Source organism: Phocoena sinus, chromosome 2 (genome assembly GCF_008692025.1).
Source record: "Phocoena sinus isolate mPhoSin1 chromosome 2, mPhoSin1.pri, whole genome shotgun sequence".
Lineage (NCBI taxonomy): Eukaryota > Metazoa > Chordata > Mammalia > Artiodactyla > Phocoenidae > Phocoena > Phocoena sinus.
The window spans coordinates 146,404,915-146,427,548 of NC_045764.1; the positions used below are offsets into that span (position 1 = coordinate 146,404,915).

Genomic DNA, 22,634 nt, shown 5'->3' on the forward strand with positions numbered 1-22,634 from the left:
TTTATTCCACAGACTGGAAACAAACAACCAGTACTGAATAGATGAATGGCAAACTGGCATATTCATTTAGTACGATAATCCTCAGTAAATCTGAACAAGTTTCCAACATGTGTAAGAACATGGATGTATCTATCTCATAGATATTATGATAGAAAGAAATCAGACCAAAGAAACTTCATACAGGACTTCATTTGTATGAAGTTCTGGAATAGTCCAGAAAATAATATAGGGGAACAGAATTAAAATCACTGTTTTCGTGATGTGAGGGAAGGGAGGGATGGAGGGAAGTTTCTGGAGTGATGGGAAACTTCTGAATCTTGATTGGAGTGTTCTCAAGATGAACGTTTTAAATCCTAACCCCCAAGGTGGTGGTATTAGCAGGTGGGGTCTTTGGAAGGTGATTAGTGCTTTTATAGAAGAGGACTCAGAGAGATCCTTCACCCCTTCTGCCCTGTGTGGTTACAGTGAGAAGGAGTCATCTATGAGCCAGGACGTGGTTCTCACCAGACACTAAATCTGCTGGTGCCTTGATCTTGGACTTCCTAGCCTTCAGAACTGTGAGAAATTAAGTATTCTTGTTTATAAGACACCGAGTCTAAGGTATTTTATTATAGCAGTCCAAACAGACTAAGACAGGATGGTGCTTACGAGTCAAAACTCATCAAGCCGCATCCTTAAATCTGTACATTTTATTGTATGCTGAGTATACCTCAAAAGAATTGATTTATAAAACAATTCTGACTTTAGCTTCTTTTTAGCTCTTTCCAGAAGAGTGCATCATTATCATGATCATCACTGTTTCATACTTCATTTTCTTTGTCTTTTCAAAAATCATTTCTACACAGAACTGCTTGTAAATTGAATCAACTCAAAATAAGGAAGTTAACATGAACAGCTTATCTCACTTGACTAATCCTCTTGTGGATCATATTAACACACACATTAATATTTAGAAGAGAAGAATGCACCACTGTGTAAATGTGTTGTATGCAATACTGGAGGATTTTTAAAAAATCAGTGCACGCAGGAATATTCAAAAAGATACAAGTATGATTTAACTCAGCCTGAAGAGAATTCACCACGAGAAAAAACGTAATTTCTTTTCTTATTTTTAAACTGAAGTATAGTTGATTTACAATATTATATGTTTTCAGGTGTACAACACAGTGATTCAATATATTTATAGATTATACTCATTTAAGTTTACTACACTTTAAATATATGATGCCAGATGCCACTCTCTTCTGGCCTCTCGCATTTCCACAAACTTCAGCTGTCAGCCTTCTGAATTAGTGTTTTCCTTTATACCCAGGCGTGGAATTGCTGGATCATATGGTAGTTTTACTTTTAGCTTTTGATGAATCTCCATACTATTTTCCATAGTGGCTGCACCAATTTACATTCCTACCAACAGTGCATGAGGGTTCCCTTTTCTCCACATCTTCACTGACACTCATTGTTCCTTGTCTTTTTGATAATAACCATTCTGAAAGTTGTGAGGTTGTATCTCATTGTATCTTTGATTTGCATTTCTCTAATGATTAGTGATGTTGAGCATCTTTTCATGTGCCTGTTGGCCATCTATATGTCTTCTTTGGAAACTCTTCAGGTCCTCTGCCCATGTTTTAATCAGCTTATTGGGTTTTTTTTTTTCATGTTTAGTTGTATATTGTGGATATTAACCCCTCATCAGATATATCATTTGCAAATATCTGTTCCCATCCATTAGGCGGCCTTTTCACTTTGTCCATAGTTTCTGCCACTGTGCAAAACCTTTTTAGTTTGATTAGGTTCCATTGGTTTATGTTTTGTTTCCTTTGCCAAAGAAGAATGTCAAAGAATGCACTCTCTCTGTTTCCTTCTAGATGTTTTATGATTTCAGGTCTTACATTTGAGTCTTTAATCCATTCTGAGTTTATTTATACATAAGGGGTGAGAAAGTTGTCCTGTTAGATTCTTTTCTATGTTCCTGTCCAGTTTTCCCGACATAATTTACCAAAAAGGTTATCTGTTCCCCATTGTATTTTCTTGCCTCCTTTGTTGTAGGTTAATTTCTGTATAAATGTGGGTTTTTCACCACTGTAGTTTTGTAGTATAGTTTGAATTCAGGAAGTGTGATACTTCCAGCTTTGTTCTCTCTCAAGATTGCTTTGGATATTTAGGGTCTTTTGTATTTCCGTGGAAATTTCAGAATTATTTATAATAGTTCTGTGAAAAATGCTATTGGTATTTTCATAAGGATTGCACTGAATCTGTAGACTGCCCGGGGTAGTAAGCTCATTTTAACAATATTAATTTTTCCAATCCATGAGCATGGTATATCTTTCCATTTGTTTGTATTGTCTTCCATTTTTTCCTTAATTTCTTATAGTTTTCTGAGTACAGTCATTTTACCTCCTTAGTTAGATTTTATCCTAGGTATTTCATTCTTTGCATGTGATTGTAAATGGGATTGTTCTCTTATTTTCTCTGATAGTTTGTTGTTAGTGTATTGAAATGCAACAATTTTTTTTTTTTTTTTTTTTTTTGCGGTACGTGGGCCTCTCACTGTTGTGGCCTCTCCCGTTGCGGAGCACAGGCTCCGGACGCGCAGGCTCAGCGGCCATGGCTCATGGGCCTAGCCGCTCCGCGGCATGTGGGATCTTCCCAGACCGGGGCACGAACCCATGTCCCCTGCATCGGCAGGTGGACTCTCAACCACTGCGCCACCAGGGAAGCCCAACAAATTTTTGTATATTAATTTTGTATTATGCAACTTTACTGTATTCATTGATGAGTTCTAGTAGTTTTCCAGTGGTGTCTTTAGGATTTTCTATGTATAGTATCATATCATCTGCAAACAATGACAGCTTTACTTCTTCAATTTGGATTCCTTTTGTTTCTATTTCTTGTCTCATTGCCATGGCTAGGACTTCCAATACTATGTTGAATAAAAGTGGTGATAGTGGTCATCCTTGTCTTGTTCCTGATCTTCGAGCCTCTTTCACTTTAAGTCTGGGTGTAATTGGCTGATGGATGAGCTGAGCCCTGGTGCTCTTCTCAGTGCATGGGCTCTTTAAGAAATGTCTCCCAGATTACTACAGTCTTGTGGGTCCCGTTAGTTTTCAAAGATGTTGGGGGTCATCTCTCTGGTGCAGGTCCTAAAAGTTGAGGTTACTGATGTGGAAATAAAACCCTTTGCTCCTCAGGGAGAAGCTTCGGGTCTTGAGTTTTCTCTGGGTTGTGTGCCACTGTGTTGGGGATGGGGTTTATGGCAAGATTGTATCCCAGCCTCCTGCCCAGTTTGAGGTGGTTTTCCTCTTGTTTGCCTGATGTGGTCATCACTTAGCCAGTCTTTAGGTTTTTTTAAGAGAAAATTGTTCTGTAGGTAGCTGTAGACTCAGTGTGTGAGAAGAAGTGAGATCAGGGTTTTCCTATGTTGTCATCTTGAACCAGAACCCTCTGTTGTTGTTTTGCTTCCTTCCTTGTTCTTGGCTATTTTCTAGATAGTTCTGATTACCTTTGGCTATCTCAGTCATTTCTGTAGGTTTGGGAGTAAAGGCAGAAATTAGAGGGACAGAGATCCCACTATAGTAGTAGTGGCAGTGTAACCAGTGTTTTTTATCTTCTGTATTTTGATGCTTTGACATCTGGGGCCTTCCTGACCCTGAATGGACTACTCCTCCCAGTGTTAGTCAATTTTTAGAGATAGTAAACAACTCTCTCATGAGCGCAGTTTTCAAATACAAACCAGACAATCCAGAGCCCACATTCCAACTACCTCTTTTCTGAGCTCTCACACTTAGGGCCATTATCCACATGCCCTAATCACCCCCAAGGCCAGGTACCAGATAGCTAGGGACAGCCCCTATGCCACAGAGACCACTGACATTATTCAAACTAGCCAATCCTAAGCCTGCTTACCTGGTCTTGTCTGTTCCTTCTCATGGAAACCACAATAAAGTCTCTTGCCCACAGTTCCTCCCTCTCCCTCTGCTTTGTGACCAGCATCAGTGCTTCCCTGTGTGGCCCCCATGGCACAGTGTGTCCTCTTTTCTTGGAAACTGTGAGCAACAAACTATCTTTTCAATGTCAGTTTTCTCCTGATCTTTTGGCCTTACTATACCTCAAGTATTCTATTAATGCACAATATTTAAAACAGGTAGGAGAAAACTACCAATCCTTTCTTATTCCCTATCTTTTTTCTGCATCTGAAGAGACACTATTGTGTGTGTGTGTGTGACTAGTACCAAATAATTTCTCCAGTAAGTTATTTTTCTACATAGATTACTTTCCTCCAAACTCAAAAGGCAAAGGCAATGTGGTGGAGTATAAGGAGCCAGAAAATATTCTGGTTCTGGTTTCAAACCTTGACTGTTTAGGTTTTAACATTAATAATGATATGAACTAGAGACAGTTAACTTCACATCTCCAAAGTTCTATCTTTCCATCTTTATCATAGGGTAATAATTTCAATCTAATAACATTATTTAAGCATGGAATGAAATAACTTCCATAAACTGCCTGGTGAGTTCTTAATACTGTTATAACTTTTATGTGAATCCTTGAATTTTGGATGGTATCCTGGCTATGATGGGTGCTTCATGAAGTCTGACAATGGTCACTCTTCATTTCCAAAATTACAGCAGGGGAAATTTTCATTGAACTTTCCCTGGCTTCTCTTTCTTGTAGGATAAGAGATTCTCTTTTTTTTTCTTTTTGAGTTACGCGGGCCTCTCACTGTTGTGGCCTCTCCCGTTGCGGAGCACAGGCTCGGGACGTGCAGGTTCAGCGGCCATGGCTCACAGGCCCAGCCTAGCCACTCCGCGGCATGTGGGATCCTCCCGGACCGGGGCACGAACCCGCGTCCGCTGCATCGGCAGGCAGACTCTCGACCACTGTGCCACCAGGGAAGCCCCAGGATTAGAGATTCTTAAAAAGATCCTTTCCTAGGAAATGTGTCAATGCTCCTCAATTTGGGACTCCAAGGGATCAACATTTGGGAGCTTTCTTCTCTCGTTTTCACTCTTAGAAGTCTATCTCAACCTGCGGTAGTCTTTGGCAGCAGTCCTCAAACTATAGTGTAGCAGGACCTCAGTTTTTGTAAATAAAGTTTTACTGGAAAACAGCCACACCCTTTTGCATATATATTGTCTATGGTTGCTTTCATACCAAAACTGCAAAGACCCAAGGCCTGCAAGCCTAAAATACTTACTATCTTGTCCTTTGAGAAAAAATTTGCTGAACCCTGGTCTTCGCTGTTTGAAGTTGGGTTTCTTCCTCTGTGGATTAAAAATGACCACAAATTCTTTGCACTGCTTCCATCAAGAGGTGGGGTTTAGGTCCCATCCGATAATGACTCTAGGCTTGGCCATGGCCTGGTCTGGTCAATAAAACATCAGCAAGTGTGACAAGTACAAAGACTTGACTAGCACTTTCCACATTGGGACTTGCCTTCTTAGAACAATTCCCTGAGAACCCCTCTTCCCCTGCTATGAAGAGCCCAATCTAGTCTATTGGAAAATGAGAGGCCATGTGGAGAAAAAGCAAGGCACCCTTGGCTATAGCTAGCACTAAGTACCAGACAGGAGAGAGAGGCCATCTTGGACTACTTACCCTTCTTCTGCCATCAGACGAATGCTGTTCCATGTGACTCTAGGTGGTAGCAGAAGAAACAGTCAATTCATAGAATCTCTTTAAGAAGAATTTTAAAAAATTTAAGCCATTAAGCTTTGCAGTGGTTTATGTAATTGATAACTTAACATACCTTCTTTGCCCATCAAGGGAGAAAATGGCCATTCTGTACACATTACAGTTAGACACTAGCACTTTGACTCCAGGTCTGGTCTTTGCTTAAGTCATATGATGCAGCAATAATGACTTTTCCTATCAGAGTCAGCTATATACAAGGTAACTTGGGCAAAAGTCAATATTCAGTTCTGACAAGTCCTTTCACATCCTGTGGCTCAAACCCCTTTCTGTATTCTATGTATCTTGTAAGGTTTTGGGGGATGGAGGGAAGACAAGTCAGATAGCAAATGTTGGTAATTGTTTTCAAACTTTGTATAAAACGAATGGTACTACTACGGCTATTGTGGTAGAACATTTAACCTAATGCAGTCAATTCCCTATTATCCATAATGGAAGGCTATGCTAGCATGGTTGAGCCAAATTCAGTATAATAAACTTTAATTTCCTGGAATGATGGAAGAGAAATGAGACTCCTCACTGGCTTGAAGGAAATTCCCACCTCTGGCATTAATTAGCAATGTATCTTGAGCAAGTTATTAACTTCTTTAGGCCTTGAGTTACCCTATCTATAAAAATAGAATTATTGATACTGACTCGCATAGTTGTGAGAATTCACGGACATTTATAAGTTATGGAAAAGGATGGCCCAGTGTCGTGCCTGGAACCATGGAGAGTAGAGACAGCATAGTGTAATGGTTATGAATGTAGGTTCTGGAGCTAAACTGCCTGAGTTTAAATCCCAGCTCTGGCACTTAATAGCTGTGTAATTTAGGCAAATTAATCTATGTCTGTCGCTTATCTCATCTGTAAAATGGGGATAACAGCAGCAGTTATAGAGTTGTTGTGAGGCTTAAATAAACACATGTAAAGGGCTTAGCACAGTAGCTAAAATAAGATTGAAATAAATTGATGAGAGCTTAATAATTGTTAGCCAATTATTATTAGCAGTACATGATAGAGCCCTTATCCTTATCTCCTAATCTTCTATGTCAAAGCTAAGCCTCAAACTGATCATTTAGATTTCTTTCTTTTCTCTTTCCATTGCTCTGTCAGAGTGTTACCCCAGGAAGTTGGTGGTTAAATAAGGAGATATTTATTCAACAATCCCCAAGATAAGGTGGAAAAGATTGTAAAGATTTACTGACAAATGCAACAAGTTTTTGTTAAATGCCAATACTAAGTTAGGCACAGTTAGATACACTATTATTTCATGTACTGTATCTGGTATCAAATAGAAAAGCTTAAGAGAGATTATTATCTGTTTTGATGGCATCATTAACGTATTTAATTTATAATGGTATTCCTTAGAAAATACGGTTTTATGTCCATATGTCTTCCAAGTTGCTACAGGGCATCTATTTGATCTGAGAAACTGACTGCTCTTTAGATCCAGGCATGCAATATGACGTTAGGATCAAAGTAGAAAGGAAGCAAAATAAAATAAGGTTCATAAGGAAAATAATCTTATAAAGACTAACGTGTCTTGGGGGTAAAATGCGCATGTATTTCACACAATAAAAACAACGTTCAACGTCAAAAACAGTAATAAGAAACTCATATTCAAATCAGCATTGCCGATACAGAATTAAAATGGGATTCAATTTTGTGATTCCATTCGCAAATCTGCAAAGTAGGAAGGATCACCCATTTTCCTGTGACTGGTCAAGCAATTTAATGATTACAGTAAATACAAAGTTCTTTTGTAAATGACTCTGTTAATGATTGACTTGCATTTGAAACCACATTTCAGCTCTCTCCCTTTCCCCCTTTCCCCTGCAAAAAGAAAGAGAATATGAACAGTAAGGAAAACATTTAGAAACAAGACCTAGTGGTTGCTATAATTTGATTCTTTAGACACAACAATGCTTTCTTATCATATAGGTTATTACAGTATCGTCAAGTATATCAGGTAAGCAGATCAAGTGCTTTGGAGTCTCTCTATAAATATCAACATCAGGCAAGAGACTATGGCTGTTAAGAACTTGGTTCTGATCAGAACAGAATTCCTTAAAATACGGTCTTCCTTTTGGTAGCAATTGCCCTTTCGGATGTGAGTGCTTGTCTCAAAAAGATTTGCAGATAAAAAGAGAAACAGCAAAAGGGGCTTACCCCAGGATACCAACCAACCGTAAACCTATTATAAATGAGAGGTAAAGAGCTTCACAACTCAATCTACTATTTCTAGGTGATATCAGAAAAATACTTTAACATCAAGATCACCAACAAATACTGCCCCACTTTCAGATAATGAGCTATTTCAGCTTAGAGTGACCATATTTAATTTATATTTTCAGCACCTAGCACATAGTAGGCACTCATTTGTTGAATGAAGAAAAAAACTCTCATCTGTCCAAAGATAAATTTCAACTAAAATAGTTATAATGTTTATTGTCTTCACATGAAATTACATGAACTCTACTCCCCCACATAGTTGAGAACCTTGTTTCATTTTAAAAAATATTTTAAAAATTGCTTATCTACACAACAAAAACAATGTCCAATGTAAAAAAAATACTTTTCTAGTTTTGAACTATTGGAACTAGTCTCAGAAGAGCTCATCTGATTGAATTTGATACAAGGTCTTTCTCAGATTACTCTGTGTAATCTCCCAATTCTGCATGATGCTTGCAATACCCTTCAGCTGTCAATCAGTTCTTCTGATCTTTAAGGTCCAAAGAAAGAAGATGGAAGTGGACTGAGATAAAAAGGATAGCTTTGTCTATGTTCATACAGTGGATACATTCAAGACATATATATGAGACAGAAAGGGCACCTCTGCCACAGACTAAGTCTTTGATCTGGGTTAAGTTAGTTCACATCTCTGAACCTTGATTTTCTCATCTTTAAGACAGATTCATCCTAGAATCTTTTAGCTCCAATGTTCTATGATTTGGTTTTAATTTAATAGAGGCACACACTGACACGCTAATACATTTTGCTGGAGTTTGGTCAGTCCTTAGCAAATCAGAAGCCAAATACTGCTCCACTTCTAATTCCACATCTATACTTGAGGCAGAAGCTAATGGGGAGCTGGGCTCCAAAAAGGCCCAAGTGCAATTCTCATTTTTGGCTGGAGCAATGCCTGTATGTAATTCAATAATTTAAAGTGTCTAGGTTTAAATGCCAGAGCGTTTTTTTTTTTTTTCCTGACACTGCACCCTGGAATTACATGAACTCTGTTCTACTGCTGCCCTATTCCCACCCCTAGAGATTCTGCTTAATTGATCTAGGTGCAGCCTGGGCATCAGAATTTTTATCAGCTCTCTGGGTGATTCTAACCTGAGAAAAAGGTGACTATTGGCATAGAGCAGTGATTCTCAAACTTTAATGTGCATCAGTCACCTGGAGGGAGTATTAAAACAGACTGCTGGGTGCCCTACTCAATTTCTGATTCAGTAGGTCTAGGGTAGAGCCCAAGAATTTGCTTTCCTAACAAGTTCCCAGGTAATGCTGATGTTTTTGTCCAGAGACCTCACTTTGAGAACCACTGCCAGTAAGGAAATATTGGTGGTGGCACCTGAAGTCCTGAGTTTAAATCCTGATTCTATTATTACCACCTATGTAATCTTAGTAGAACAATTTATTCTCTTTTCTTTAGTGTCTTTTTAACAATACTTAGGCTTCAGAGTTGTGAGGCATGAAGAAACAGTGTTACCAATCAGGGTTTAGTTTAGTACCCGGCACAGAATGTAGTAACAGGTATTAATTTCCTTTTTCTATTATACATGTCTAGGTGGTGTGATTAAGTTAAATCAATAGCATTGGTTAAAACTTGGCAGGAAAAGAGAGACGACTGAAGCAAACAACGTCTTATTAGAATTGTATGTATAATATAGGATGATAAATGTAGCAAAGTGTTTTAAGTAAATGTCTTAAAAAAGATTCTCATTCAATTTTTAAAACTTTGAACACAGTAATTTAGGTGGGAAGAATATTAGCTACAATCGATAAAGTGATAGAAATCTTAGATTCAATCTATAAATAGGATGAATTTTTTAATGACCTACAATGGACTCCAATACTTCATCTATGATAATTGAATTTTCTAGAGAATCAGAAATAAGAATATAATTGAAGTAGCATACTTGCCTAAACCTTTACTATATTGATCTTTAAATGCTATTTAATTCCAGAGAAAACCTGAATTATTAAAGTGCATTGGAATCCCTATTATCGACCAAAGCAAAACCTCTACCAATGATGGGATAGGTGTTTTTATTTACATATACCAACAAACAACAAACAAAATAGCTTTCCTTCCTGCTTGCCATTTGCTTCCTTTTGTTATGTCTCAAGGTCCTCTCAGGAGTTAATGTCCAAACCCCGAAAGGAATCCTGGGAGGAAAGCAGGCCCACTGCAGAAGCTGCTGCACATTCCTCCAGATACAGGGAGGGCACCCGAGGTTGTGCCTCCACAGAGGAGCTGGCTGAGGTGAGAACTGGAATACTGAATGCAGTTGTCTAAGTGAGTCTCAGAGGTACTGAACGGTTCAGGTCTGAAGGCAGAAATCCTCTTAGGATTTGTTTACAGCAAGTTTCTTCTTATACCAATAGGTGACCCAGAGGCAAGGTCTTAACTGGGGTTTTTATTTTTAAAAGCCTTCCCTTTCCACTCTGGCCTGATGCCATTACGTGACAGCTTTCTTTTTCTGAGTTCCTAAAAAAAAAAAAAGAAAAAAGAAAATGTGTCTGCACGTCTTTGTAGCTGCATCATACTCTGAAAAGTACCATCTTTTATTATTGTTCTCAACTATTACTTAACCTGATGATATACTTTTAACTTCTCATCTATTTATGAATTCTCTTGACTGTGAGCTCCTCAAGGGTCCTTAACTTGTCCCCTTCCTCCACGGAACTTTCTCAAGTGCCTCTATTCTCAGTAACCGTTCCCTTTGGTTTGCAATATAAATTTGACACTAACTTACACTGCCCTGCCTATGGAGGTAATTGTATATTATTTTATGTGTAAAGGTGTTCTCTTCCCAACTGGAACAACAACAAAAAAAACCCTTTAGGAATGGAGGCTATGTATTTTGCTTCTTTGTAAAAGTCGTAACAAAGCTGATGTCCAATCAACATTTATAAAATTCTTACCAGATCATCCATGCTAAAAATTGGACACAACTGACTGCCTGAGGGAAAGTTTTCATACTCTTGCTGTCAAGATTATATAAAGCCTATAGCCTGGCCAGTATATTTAGAGGATGGAAATGATTTTCTTTAAGCCAGAAAATTAGTCTTGGTTCAGCTCTCCTTAGTGCTTTAAAACCAACCTTCAATACCACACGAACAGGAGGGTTCCCACCTCATTTATATCCTTGGTATTCCCTAACATCCATTCATCCATAAGGTTTCTCCTTGAAGCATCCACCAAACTTCCCTAGCCCCTAAAACAAACAAAACTCTTTTCTTCGCCTTCCCCGCAAAATGATTTATTCATTAAAAGCCATAACCAGCGTTCAGAACCTTTCAAAAAACAGTAGCAATCCAAATCCTTTCAACTTAACTGAATTGAAGCAGAGCTGATTTCATGCCCATCCTGCTGGCAGCAGTCCCTTTCTCAGATTTTGCCTGTTAGTCGAAACAAGACTGGTAGATAGCCTGAGTTTTTTCACTGGGTTGGTTTGGCCCCATCGCCATAGTTATAGCTCTGACCACAGTCATTCCAGCTGATCCTTTATCAGGTCTGTAAGGTACCAAAACAGTCACTAGGGTAGCCCAGAGATTAGTAAGGTTTATATTTACATCTCCCGAGTTTTTTAAATAGACTGACTTGCACAAAGCTGGATTATGGCATTTTACCTCAACTTCACTGCAGCTATTATGAGAAGAAATATTGTTCTAAGATTTTTAATTAGTTGCATCCTCTCTTAAGGCTCACTCTCTCACTCCTGCTATGTATCGAATTCTTCAATTAAGATTATCCCTTAATTCTTACATCAGAAACCCAGAAACCAGAGTTGCTTTCTCTTTAATTCTCCATAAGGCATCACTATTATACTATCATATATGAATATGTATATGTGTGTGTGTGTGTATTTTTTTTGCTTTCTTAAAAAAGTAGAAATTCTCTCTTCATTCACCTCTGTTTGATACAAAGTAGGTGCCCAAGTAGGTAGTTAGAAATTAAATAAAGGACACAAAAACTTCCCAACGAAGATCATTAAAGAGAAAAATCCTTTCTTCCTCTTATTACAGCTGATCTTTGACACATGCCAGGTAAGAAAAAAGGAATCACGCATGGTGATGGGAAGACTGGACCTCTCCCTCCCTGGGTTGCAGCTGAACTTCTATTGGTGGTCCTAGTAAAATATATAACTCTTCATTTGTTCTAAGCAAGTCCTTCTTTCAGCATTCCTTCAAACAAGGCCTTTACTCTCCCACCAGAGTATGAGGGTTTAGAGATTTTGAGCAGCAAGGTTCTGGTTGGGTAGCAGTCTCTTTAAATTGTGTGTTGGCTATGTAGAGAGAGGGAAAGTTATGGGAGAATGGCAAGGGAGGAGGGTGAGAGAAAGAGAGAAATGTATCTTCTTCTGCGGGAGCACTGGAAGAAAGCAAGCTTTTCAAAGTCGTTGCCGGTATCTCATGAAGGCCCAGGCTGCTACCATGATGAGGGCAAACACGGGCACCAGCACCACAGTTATGGGGATACCACTTGGCTCCCCTTCACCGTGATGTCCTAGAGGCCCATTCTGCACCTGTAACTGGAAGGGGAAGAAAAATGTTAACTCTAGTGACCAATGTGTGTTTACCACAACTGAAATGTCCAAGCTGACACATTACCTGGGTCTACAGTCTCTATACCACCCAAAGCTGTAAACCCCAAGCACTATCGAACAGGAGTCCTCTCTGTTTGTCCTGAGTTGATACAACAATCTCACCAATTCTTTGGAAACAAAATAAATCTGATGGGGAGGCATTTAACCTTGCTGTGCTACTGACCTACAGGGACCCCTGAGATAACCTCTTTCTATTTCTGTACTGTCTCCACCAAGCTATATGTGTATCATACCAGGAAAATGAAGATATGAGGTGAAGCCTGTTGATCCTATAGGGAGCCTGGAAATTACTGGCCAGGGGCAGGGTGTGTCCATCTTTCTAGAAAGATTATCAGTCATCAGAGTGCAATAAGAGCAGATCTGAGCAATGTCAACACAGGTGCAATGCCATTATTTAGAAATACTTCCAATTCCCAAAAGGTACCCACTCCTTCCGAAGGTGGGGTCCTGTCCTTCATCCCCTATTCTGTAATACTAGGCAAAGATAAAGGTGAAACCTATACGGAATGGAAGTAAAAGACTCAAAGGTAAATAAGTAAAAATAAATCATATCCTAACAGTTATAATTTTTCATTGCCTAAGCATTCCATTTTGAGGCTGGTGGTCTTTCTTTATTTCAATCAATTTTGTAAAAGGTAGCCTTTCTTAACATTACCTTTTTTTTAAACTGTTTTTTAAAACTGAAGTATAGTTAATTTACAATGTTGTGTTAGTTTCAGGTGTACAGCAAGGCGATTCACTTATATACATATTCTTTTTCAGATTCTTTTCCATTATAGTTATTACACGATATTGAATATAGTTCCCTGTGCTATACAGTAGGTTCTTGTTTATCTATTTTAGACATAGTACTGTGTATATGCTAATCCCAAACTCCTAATTTATCTCTCCCCCCTCTGCCCCACTATCCCCTCTGGTAACCGTAAGTTTGTCTTCTATGTCTATGAGTCTATTTCTGTTTCATAAATAAGTTCATTTGTATCACTTTTTAAGATTCCACATATAAGTGATATCATACAGTATTTGTCTTTGTCTGACTTACTTCACTTAATATGATAATCTCTAAGTCCATCCATGTTCCTGCAAATGGCAATATTTCATTCTTTTTTTTACAGCTGAGGAATATTCCATTACACACACACACACACACACACACACACACACACACACCCCACATCTTCTTTATCCATTCATCTGGACACTTAGGTTGCTTCCATGTCCTGGCTATTGTAAATAGTGCTATGAACACTGGGGTACATGTATCTTTTCGAATTAGATTAACATTAACTTTTAATAGGTAAGTGGCAGCAACGGCGATGCCATCTTTAGTTAGATTTAATCTCCTCATTACAATCCATGAAACTCTGACCCCCTAATCTGAAAGACAAGACTGAACAAACTACCTTTTCTATCCTCTATCCCACCTCTACATCTTTCATTCATTTCCTGATGAGATGTCCTGAGAGAACACACTCAGTAGAAAGACATGGTTTTTAGGGCTAGGCCAATTCCTTGACCAGAAGAATCTGTTTTGTTTGGAGTTATTTATGGATGTTTCCTAAAAAATGAACCTTGGAAATCACTTCTCACATGCCTTCAAAAAGAACTCTAATCATATCTAAAGCGTATGCCTATATTTGCTTGCCTTTACCTATTGCATATATTCTCCCATGCTTTCGAAACAAAGAAGAGCCAAGGCAGAAGCAGCTGAATACCAATGTCTCCTATCAACCTGTTTTCTAATCCAGCGCGCTGAGATTCTGCTTGCAACCCCAGCTGTTTTCTCAGATATCTTTCGTGCCTTGCCCTCTCCACTTTTTTTTCACTATCTCCTGTTGAACTATGAAGCCTCACTCAGGAGTTAATGAAGCAAAGACAGCATCAGTTCAAGAGGGAGTAACTTTAAAGGTACAATTAAACTGTGTTGTAAATGCATTCCAAAGTCCTTCGTGCTATGGGAGGAATTATGTCCACTCAGGCTTCTCTTCTCATTATCCAAATTATAAAACACTAGGAACTAAGGAATGGATGTAGAATCGGTGCTAACTTGACTGAATTCTGAATCCCATTTCCTTTTTCCTGGAGCTCCCCTTTGAGCACTAGAACTTTGGTCAAGAGGATCCCCAGGTTGATAAGAAAAGGGCTCGCTGTGGTGACAGGGAAAAGCACATAGTGGGTATCAAAAAACCCACCATCGTTGCACTTAGAGTTTCATAAATAAGAATGTTCAAGGGCAGACATACGTTTCCTTCCCTAGTAAGAAATAAAATTGATTCTGGTTGTATTTTTCCCCATTTATTTTAATTTGGTTGTCAAGCTTTATCTTTAGGGCACATTACCTTGAAGCTAGGACCTGGGTTGCAAACATACTGCTATAAATTTCCTTTAATGGTAAGCAGAAGTCTCAGAAGACCCCTGCCTGTGCCAGACAGGTTCTTCAAAAGAATGACAGTGAAAGGAAAAAAGCCAAACACACTACTGAAAATTACACCACATGATTTATTCACAAGTTACAAAAGCCTGGTGGCAGCAAATGACACCTACCCTGTGCTGCACTCTCAGGGACACAGCATAGCCTGCATTACGAAAGAGGTCTACAGCATCCTGGTGCAGCAGGTTCTTTAGGTCTTGGCCGTTTACCTGCCAGAAACAGCAAGGAAAAGTAGTAAGAGACGTAGAATGTGAACTCCCATAAGTCAAAGATTTACTTTCATGTGACCAAAGATTTAAAAAACAAACTCCTACAGAGCAAATTCCAAGGGCTAGAAGAAGGGGTAAAGTTACTTAGAACTCAGAGTAACTTTTTTCATTTTTGAAGCTATGTTTTCCTAGAACTGAGGTTACATGGGCCATCTGAAGAGTACCTAAGTTTACAACAACAACAACAACGGAAGGAATCTCTCCTTTCTGAGCTCCTACTGCCTGCCCTGTTTTGACACTTGGGATTCTGTTACTGTATTTGTATGTCTTCCACGAGCATCAACCTGCTTCCCTACAGCTAACATGGTCTCCCAGGTTACCACTCTATCCTTTATATGTCTAATCCCTGGCATGGCCAGCTTCAGCTCTAGAAATACAACTCTGAGAAGCTCTTCCACAATTTAGTTTGATGTGGTACAAATCTACTAGCTCCTTCTATTGTTTTCTTTTGAACAATTTCCCTTGACTCCATGGATATCCCTATCCTCCTCAAATTTACTAAAAACCGTATTTCTGTGATGATACAAACTTCTAAAATGTTTCGGTGAAGGTGAGTCCTACTACTTAAAGGTGACAGATGTGAAGGACTCTGGTATTAACACTGCTCAGTGTCAGGAGTGACACCGGCCACAAGTGGTATCTATTCTATGCTGCACTCAGTGACACAGCATAGCCTACTTTATGCAAAATCTTTTATACATGTCAATGTCAGCAACGGCAGCAAGAACATCTAATATATTTGGTAGGTTCTGTGCTATATGTTTTACATACATTATCTCACTGAATAATCACAATAGTCCTGTGAGGTAGACACTACTTTTATCTTGTTTTCACAGATGAAAAAACTGAAGCTTAGCAAGGCTACGTAATCTACCCAAAGTCATAGTAAGTGTAGAAGCTAGGGCTATAGGGGTTTTGTATCCTGGAAGGAAGACTAAAGTGCCCTGGCCTTTTACTGCTCCTTCTGCACGATTATTCGTCCACCTTGACTCACCAGCTATTCTTTCCTCAGCCGAAGATCAAGTCACTGACTTATTCAACCTTCTCATCTTCCTTGTCACAGTTTTCCTTCTCCAAGAGGTTCAAAATTGTCCCTCCACACTATTTCCTGCCAATATCCTTGTGAATTAATCTATCAACCCTTTGGCCTTATAAACTGTCTACCTTTCCAAAGTGAAGAATTCCTGCTCTATTCCATTCTAATCGCCAATTGGCATAAGCCTTCAACATTAGGCATGCTACAGCTCCAATATCTCAAATTCTTAAAAAAAAAAAAACAATTTCTACTTTCTTCATACTTCCTATACCTCTGTGAATTCCCCCTTTATCCTCATCAAAGCATTTTACACATCTAGGAGTTCCTATTATTTCAAAAAAGCACTTGGAAAACTATTAGAATCCCTCATCCCCACGATCTTCTGCCAGCTTTCCAGTCCTGGGCAACACACTGCATTCACTTTCCTTGTCATCAGTGTGTTTAATATTCCTAGAGAAAGAAACACAGTCACATTCTCTACCACAGACGCATACTAGGTGGCTCCTGCTGCATCCTCACAACCCTTCTCATCTGGTGAACTCCCTAATAAATATGCAGTGGTAGCTGTTCCAAGACCTTTCCTACCATCAAACTCCAACTCCAATCACATCTCTCTTCTTAGCAGATTCCTTTGCCTTATCTTTCTTGAGAATACTGAGAACTTCTGACAAACACTTCTCTCCACTTTCTTTCCTTTCCCCGCAGTTCCCTGATCTCTCTTAGTGCTGCTTCCCCCTTACTTCTGAATTAGAGTCCTTTATCTAGGCTAACCCATTTACTAGTGCTCTTGATCACGTTCTTTCTAGCCTCCTGACAGAACTTAAGCAGTCACTTACCCTCTTGATTCCTTAAGTATTACTGTTCTCTGCTCCTTCTCAACTAAAGTTACCCTCAGCTATTAAAACACACACACACACAAGTATTTCTTGGAACCCACCATCACCCTCTTCCCATCTTCTTTCTCTCCTCTTTGCCAATCTTTTTGAAAGAACTGTTTCATGCACTGTCTCCACTTCCTCACCATCCGCTCCCTCTATTTCCTTGTGTTCTCAGTATATGGGGGGGGGGGGGGGGGGGTGGGCAGGGAAGAACATGCTGCCCCTGCAGGTCAGCAGTAACTTCCAACCACCAAATCCTATAGCCCTTTTTCAGTGTTCAGACCACCTCCTCCCTTCTGCAGTTCTCTCTTGTCTTAGCTTATGAACACTTGGATCTCTTAGTTCTGGTACTGTTCTGTATCCCTTCCTTCCTTCTTAAGGTAAGTAAATATTCCTCAGTATCAATAGTCCTTTGTCCTCTTCTCTCCCATGGTGAATTTTCACAATTTCAACTATAATCTGCTAGACAACTCCTACATTTTCATCCCTACTTCTACTTCTGGATTTGCCGGTTTCCTGCTGGGTACCTATTCTGCCAGCTGGGGCATATTCTGTTAAGACCGCAACTCAACATATCCAAAGCCTCTTTTTCATTTCCCACAAAACCAAACTATCCTGACTTCTTTCTTATTGACACTACCATTCCTTCAGACTAAAATTTTGGTAATATTTAAAAACTCTCTCTGTCAATCTTTACATACAATATATTGGCAACTCCTGTAGTCTAACATAATAACATTACTCATGTTATTTTCTTTCTATTGCCCCTCTCTTTAGGTTATGAATACTCTCAGTTGAACTACTGGGATCGCCTTCTCTCTAATTTACTTTCCTCTGGGTCCTCCCTCATTCTAACCTATTCAAACACTACGTCTCCAGATCAATCTTCCTAAAGTATAATTCTGTTCATGCCACTTTATTGCTCAAAAACAAACACAAAACTGGGAGCAGGGGAGGAAAGCATGCATGTCTGATTTCTCATTCTGGTATGCAAAGTCCTCCAGGAAATGAAGGACTGGAAACCTACCTTTCCAGTTTAATCTTTCATTACCCTTTCATACATCCTATGCTTTAGCTAAATCACACAACTCACTGATCCTGGGACATAAAACATATATTCTTACCTTCATACCTGTGCTCAAGCTATACCCATCATCTGAATACCTTTCCCTTTAAAAAAATTCTATTTATCTCCCAAGACTGATCTTAAATATGATCAGTCATGCTACCTATAGTGTAGAAATGAATACAGGGTTTTCTAGTTGATAGACTGTGATTTCATGCTACCAAGCCACCTTCTGATTATGTCTTGGTTTTCTGGCCGGTAGATTCGTCAAAGGGAAAGAACTGCAGAATTTCTAGAACCATCACAGTGAATTCTCAGACTCAGTTTTCTAGTTAATTCCTGGTAGAGAGAGAATAGGTATGAGATTGCTGATGGTAGTGGGAATACTCACGTAACTAAACTTGCCCATAGGGTAACTGCATTTCTCATTGTAAAGAAATAGGTATTTTCTCTCAGAGGCAGACAAATAAGTTAGTGATGCAGTCTTGTCAACAAATGCCAAAGATGTCATAGCTCCATAACAGAGCCAAGTTTCATAATGATATGAATCCAAGTGGGAAAACCGAGTCACTACATGACATTCAATGACAGGAATACTGAGCTCAAAATAATCTTTGCTATAGCAGTCAGTTTTAATAGCCGGGAATCACTGTGTATTTATTATCATGTCTGGAGCTGTCTATCCATTTTACATGTACTAACTTATTTAATCTTCACAATAGTCCTGTAAGTTAGGAACCCCATTTTATAAGTAATAAAACTAGAGAGGCTATGCAACCTTTCCATGGACATACAGAATGGAGGTAGCAAAGCTAGGATTCAAACTCAAGCAGCCCAGCCCCCAAACCTTCACTAACAACACTAAACTTTAGAAATTTACATTGTAAGCAAGAATTTTATTTCTGCAGCCTATCACTATCCATCACATTAATGTTGTAAATTAAATTTTTATTGGTTTTGGAGTTTCAGTTTTATGTGTTATACTCTACGTTAAAAAAATTTAGAGTTGTATGAAAACACATGGCGTTCATATGTTAGTATTTTTATTCATTTTTATATACTGAAGTGGCATTCACATTAAAAAAGCAATTTAGTTAAGTGCCACTTCATTGACGAGGCGTTTCTAGATAACTGCACTAGATGTGAATGATTTACTTCCTGAATCTCCATACCATGTAACTATCTTAAAGCTCAAACTGAACTCTGTCTTATAACACTTTACATTGGATTATAAATAACTTAGGCTGGATCTCAACTCATCATTATAACCCCTATAGTACCCGAATACTGCTCTGAACAACATTTGAGTATAATAAATGCCACACGATTTCCTGAGGTTTGGCTGCAGAGTATACTCTGCAAAAGCCATAACTACACAAAGCCTAGGTGACACTTATTGATATTACACAAAGCTGAAAGGCCTAGACTCTAATAGCAGCTCTAGCTGCCAATGACAGTGTGTAATCTTGGTCCTCACATGAGTTTCCTTTTGCTAGCAGGGAAGAAGGACATTGGGTGACATCAGGCAAAGGAGCACAGCCCAATTATACCTTTCAACCCTCCTAGTTAATTCTAAAGGTATCCTAATATATGAGGTCAGTTACTCTAATTGCTTAAAAAAAAAAAAAAGAGGCCTTTTAGAAATGCAAAGGGAGTTTCTTTTTTAAAGAACCATTTCTCATCCTTTGCCCAAGTATGCTGGAGGTAAACCAGCTCTATAAAACAAATGATGATTCTTTTTCAATTGACAATATATCTCTCTACTCCAAAGCCAAGTTTGCTTTCCAATATTTACCTCCTCTAACTGTTTTTACAGATTCCAGCTCATACTGACTAACCTCCTAGTTCTGTAGATTTTTACCCCTAAATATATGTGGAATCCACTTTCTCTTTATCACCATCCTTACTAATATAGACCAGAGGTTCCCAAAGTATGATCCCAGGACCAGCAGAATTAACTTGGGAACTTGTTAAAAGTGCAAATTATTAGGTCCCATCCTAGCAATCTGGTGAAGTTTGAGTTGGCTTTAACCTAAACTGCCTGAGTCTTCTCCACACCCAGCCTACTTAATCCATAGCCTATGCATCCACAGATTCCATCAGTGATTTTCCATTTACTGAGTAGTGATTTTTCAAATGTAAGTCTGTTGACCCATTCCAAAAGATAGTGAAGTCAATCCAGTGGGTCAAGACCAGTATTTAATTTTAAGTAAGTGAAATTAGAAGAAAACACAAAATATTAGAATGCATCCTATATAGAAGAAATAGGTATTATTTTGTTAAACTTTGCTTCAGTTATGTGTGTGTGCATGTGAGTATTTCCCGTTACGGGTCATAATTCAAAATGTTTGAAAGACACTTGCCTACAGCAGTGCTTCTCAAACTTTATTCATGGGCTTACCCAAGGATCTGTTATAATGCAGATTTTTATCTGAGTGGGTCTGGGTCTGAGGAGCTTCCTGAGACTCTGCATTTGTAATCAGCTCCCAGGTGATGGCCAGATTCCTTGGACCTCACTTTTACTATTAAGAGCTATTCATTCAACTGAGAAATTTTAGAATACTGCTAAACTTGCTACTTCAGTTTCCTTAACTCATGATATTTTAAGTTATATTAAACTTGAGATATGACAGATTTGCAACATGCTAGAAAATTTTGCTAACTGAATGTTCAGAGTGCTGGGATTGTGGCATTCTAGGTAACTGATGGGGAGTCATACAGTTTTTTGCTTTAACTGTGGTTATCAATCTATGAGTTTCCTATTTCTTGCCTTAGGAAAGGAGTAAACTGAGTTAAAATATGTTTTCTTGGATGATTAATAATTTTGGATTGCCTTAGGATAATCTAACATTACCTTAGGATAATGTAAGAGTTACTGGAGCACTAACTATATAGGATAATACAAATACAGGTGTATAAAATATAGAAAGAATGGGCTCAATTTAATAAGCACTGACCTCAGATTATACTCTGGATATTTTCATTTTCCCCCCAAATCTTGAAGTGAATTACAATTTTGGGGGAGGGGTCCTCTTTTTTCATTAAAGTTGAAGGAAGAAAAAAAATAGATTATCTAGCTCCAATTAATCAAGCCAAACCAAAAAAGTTATAATTCATTCACAGAGCAAATAATTTACTAGATGCTTACTCTGTGCCAGCTACAGGCCTACATGCTGCGGATAGAGATGAGAAGACAAAGACTCTTCCTTAAAGGTACTTTGTCTAAAGGATTCTGTATATTTCAACGTCTCTGTAGCTGATTGGATGAGGGTTTCTGGTGGGTCTTCCCCATTGATCTAAGATCACAGACTGGTCTTTCATTTTCTTTTAATTTTCCATGGCACCTGGCAGTGCTCTGCAGGCCATCAAATACAATAGTTAATACATGTTGATGACTATTAACTCTTTTATTCACCAAAGTAAGAATTCTGTTTGAAGAGAATAGGAAATGCAGCTGACTAATGGCCCAATCCATGCCATTCTGTTATATAATAGGTTTGGTCAAAATGGAATATTAATCTGTATCCTATAATCAGCTACATCTCCCTGAAGTTATAAGTTTCATTAAACATGTAGAGTTCACTGAGAACTGACTATTCTTGACTATCTACCTCCCTTCATTTAGGTAGACACACAGGAGAAATGAGAAACCTAGATAGTTTATTTTTTTACAAAAATATAATTTTCCCAGGTTCTCTGATAGCCTATATAAATATTAAAGCATTCTCACCATCACACACACATACAAATGAACTTTGGGTAAGGACTCTCCAACCCTCATCTCAACTTCCGATCTTTTCTCCTATTGGTAATATCTGTTTTTGTTTCATGGTTGTCAGATACAACAGGGTCTTAAAAATCATTTACATTCATCCACAGTGATCACAAAAAATTAAATTTCACTTTTGATGAGAAAGGAGAAACTGCATGATAAATCATGCAGTTATTTAATTTTAGAACTTGAAATTAAGATAAAACATGGGCATTATTTAGGGAGAAATGGAAAGATTAAATTAATAGTCAATAATAACTCACCTGAAATCTAGACCACTTAATGATACTTCTATTAGTTACCCAAAATGGATATGGACTAAGGAAAGGACATATTATTAGTCTGATTATCTGGCAACAGTTAAAAGAAAGAGTTGGAGCAAATTTTACAACATGGAAAAATAACCATGTGAGGAAACTAGGGAATCCCATAAAGAATAAATGAGAATATAGGCTAATAAATAATTTAGCATCATTTTACAGAGACTCCAAAGCCAATTATAAGTGAGTACTTAAGTACATCAAAGAGATAAAGTGAGCTCAAGAATAGATGGAACAATTTAATGGTTAATATCTAACAAGTTCACTTAAGGATACAGTGGGAATAGGATGGTGAGGCAATATTTCTTAAGAAACAGGATCTAGAATTTGAATTTTGGAGCAAACTCTTGGCA

At 38.4% G+C, this 22,634-nt stretch overlaps 1 protein-coding gene across 3 annotated transcripts in view; it reads right to left on the reverse strand.

The window, feature by feature from the left end:
- Positions 1-674: 674 nt before the first annotated feature.
- Positions 675-22,634, reverse strand: part of SYNJ2BP (synaptojanin 2 binding protein) — a 54,595-nt gene continuing 32,635 nt past the window's right edge. The window contains exons 3-5 of one of the 3 annotated variants that reach the window (XR_004348330.1): positions 15,054-15,149; positions 11,238-12,434; positions 9,929-10,387 (exon numbers count right to left, since the gene is read on the reverse strand). Coding sequence is in view for 1 of the 3 variants with exons in the window: in XM_032621965.1 (XP_032477856.1) it covers positions 12,294-12,434; positions 15,054-15,149 (237 nt within the window). In the remaining 2 variants the exon portion in view is untranslated. Of the gene's footprint in view, positions 12,435-15,053; positions 15,150-22,634 lie in introns of all 3 variants that reach the window. The other 2 variants (XR_004348331.1, XM_032621965.1) reach the window with 2 other exon arrangements.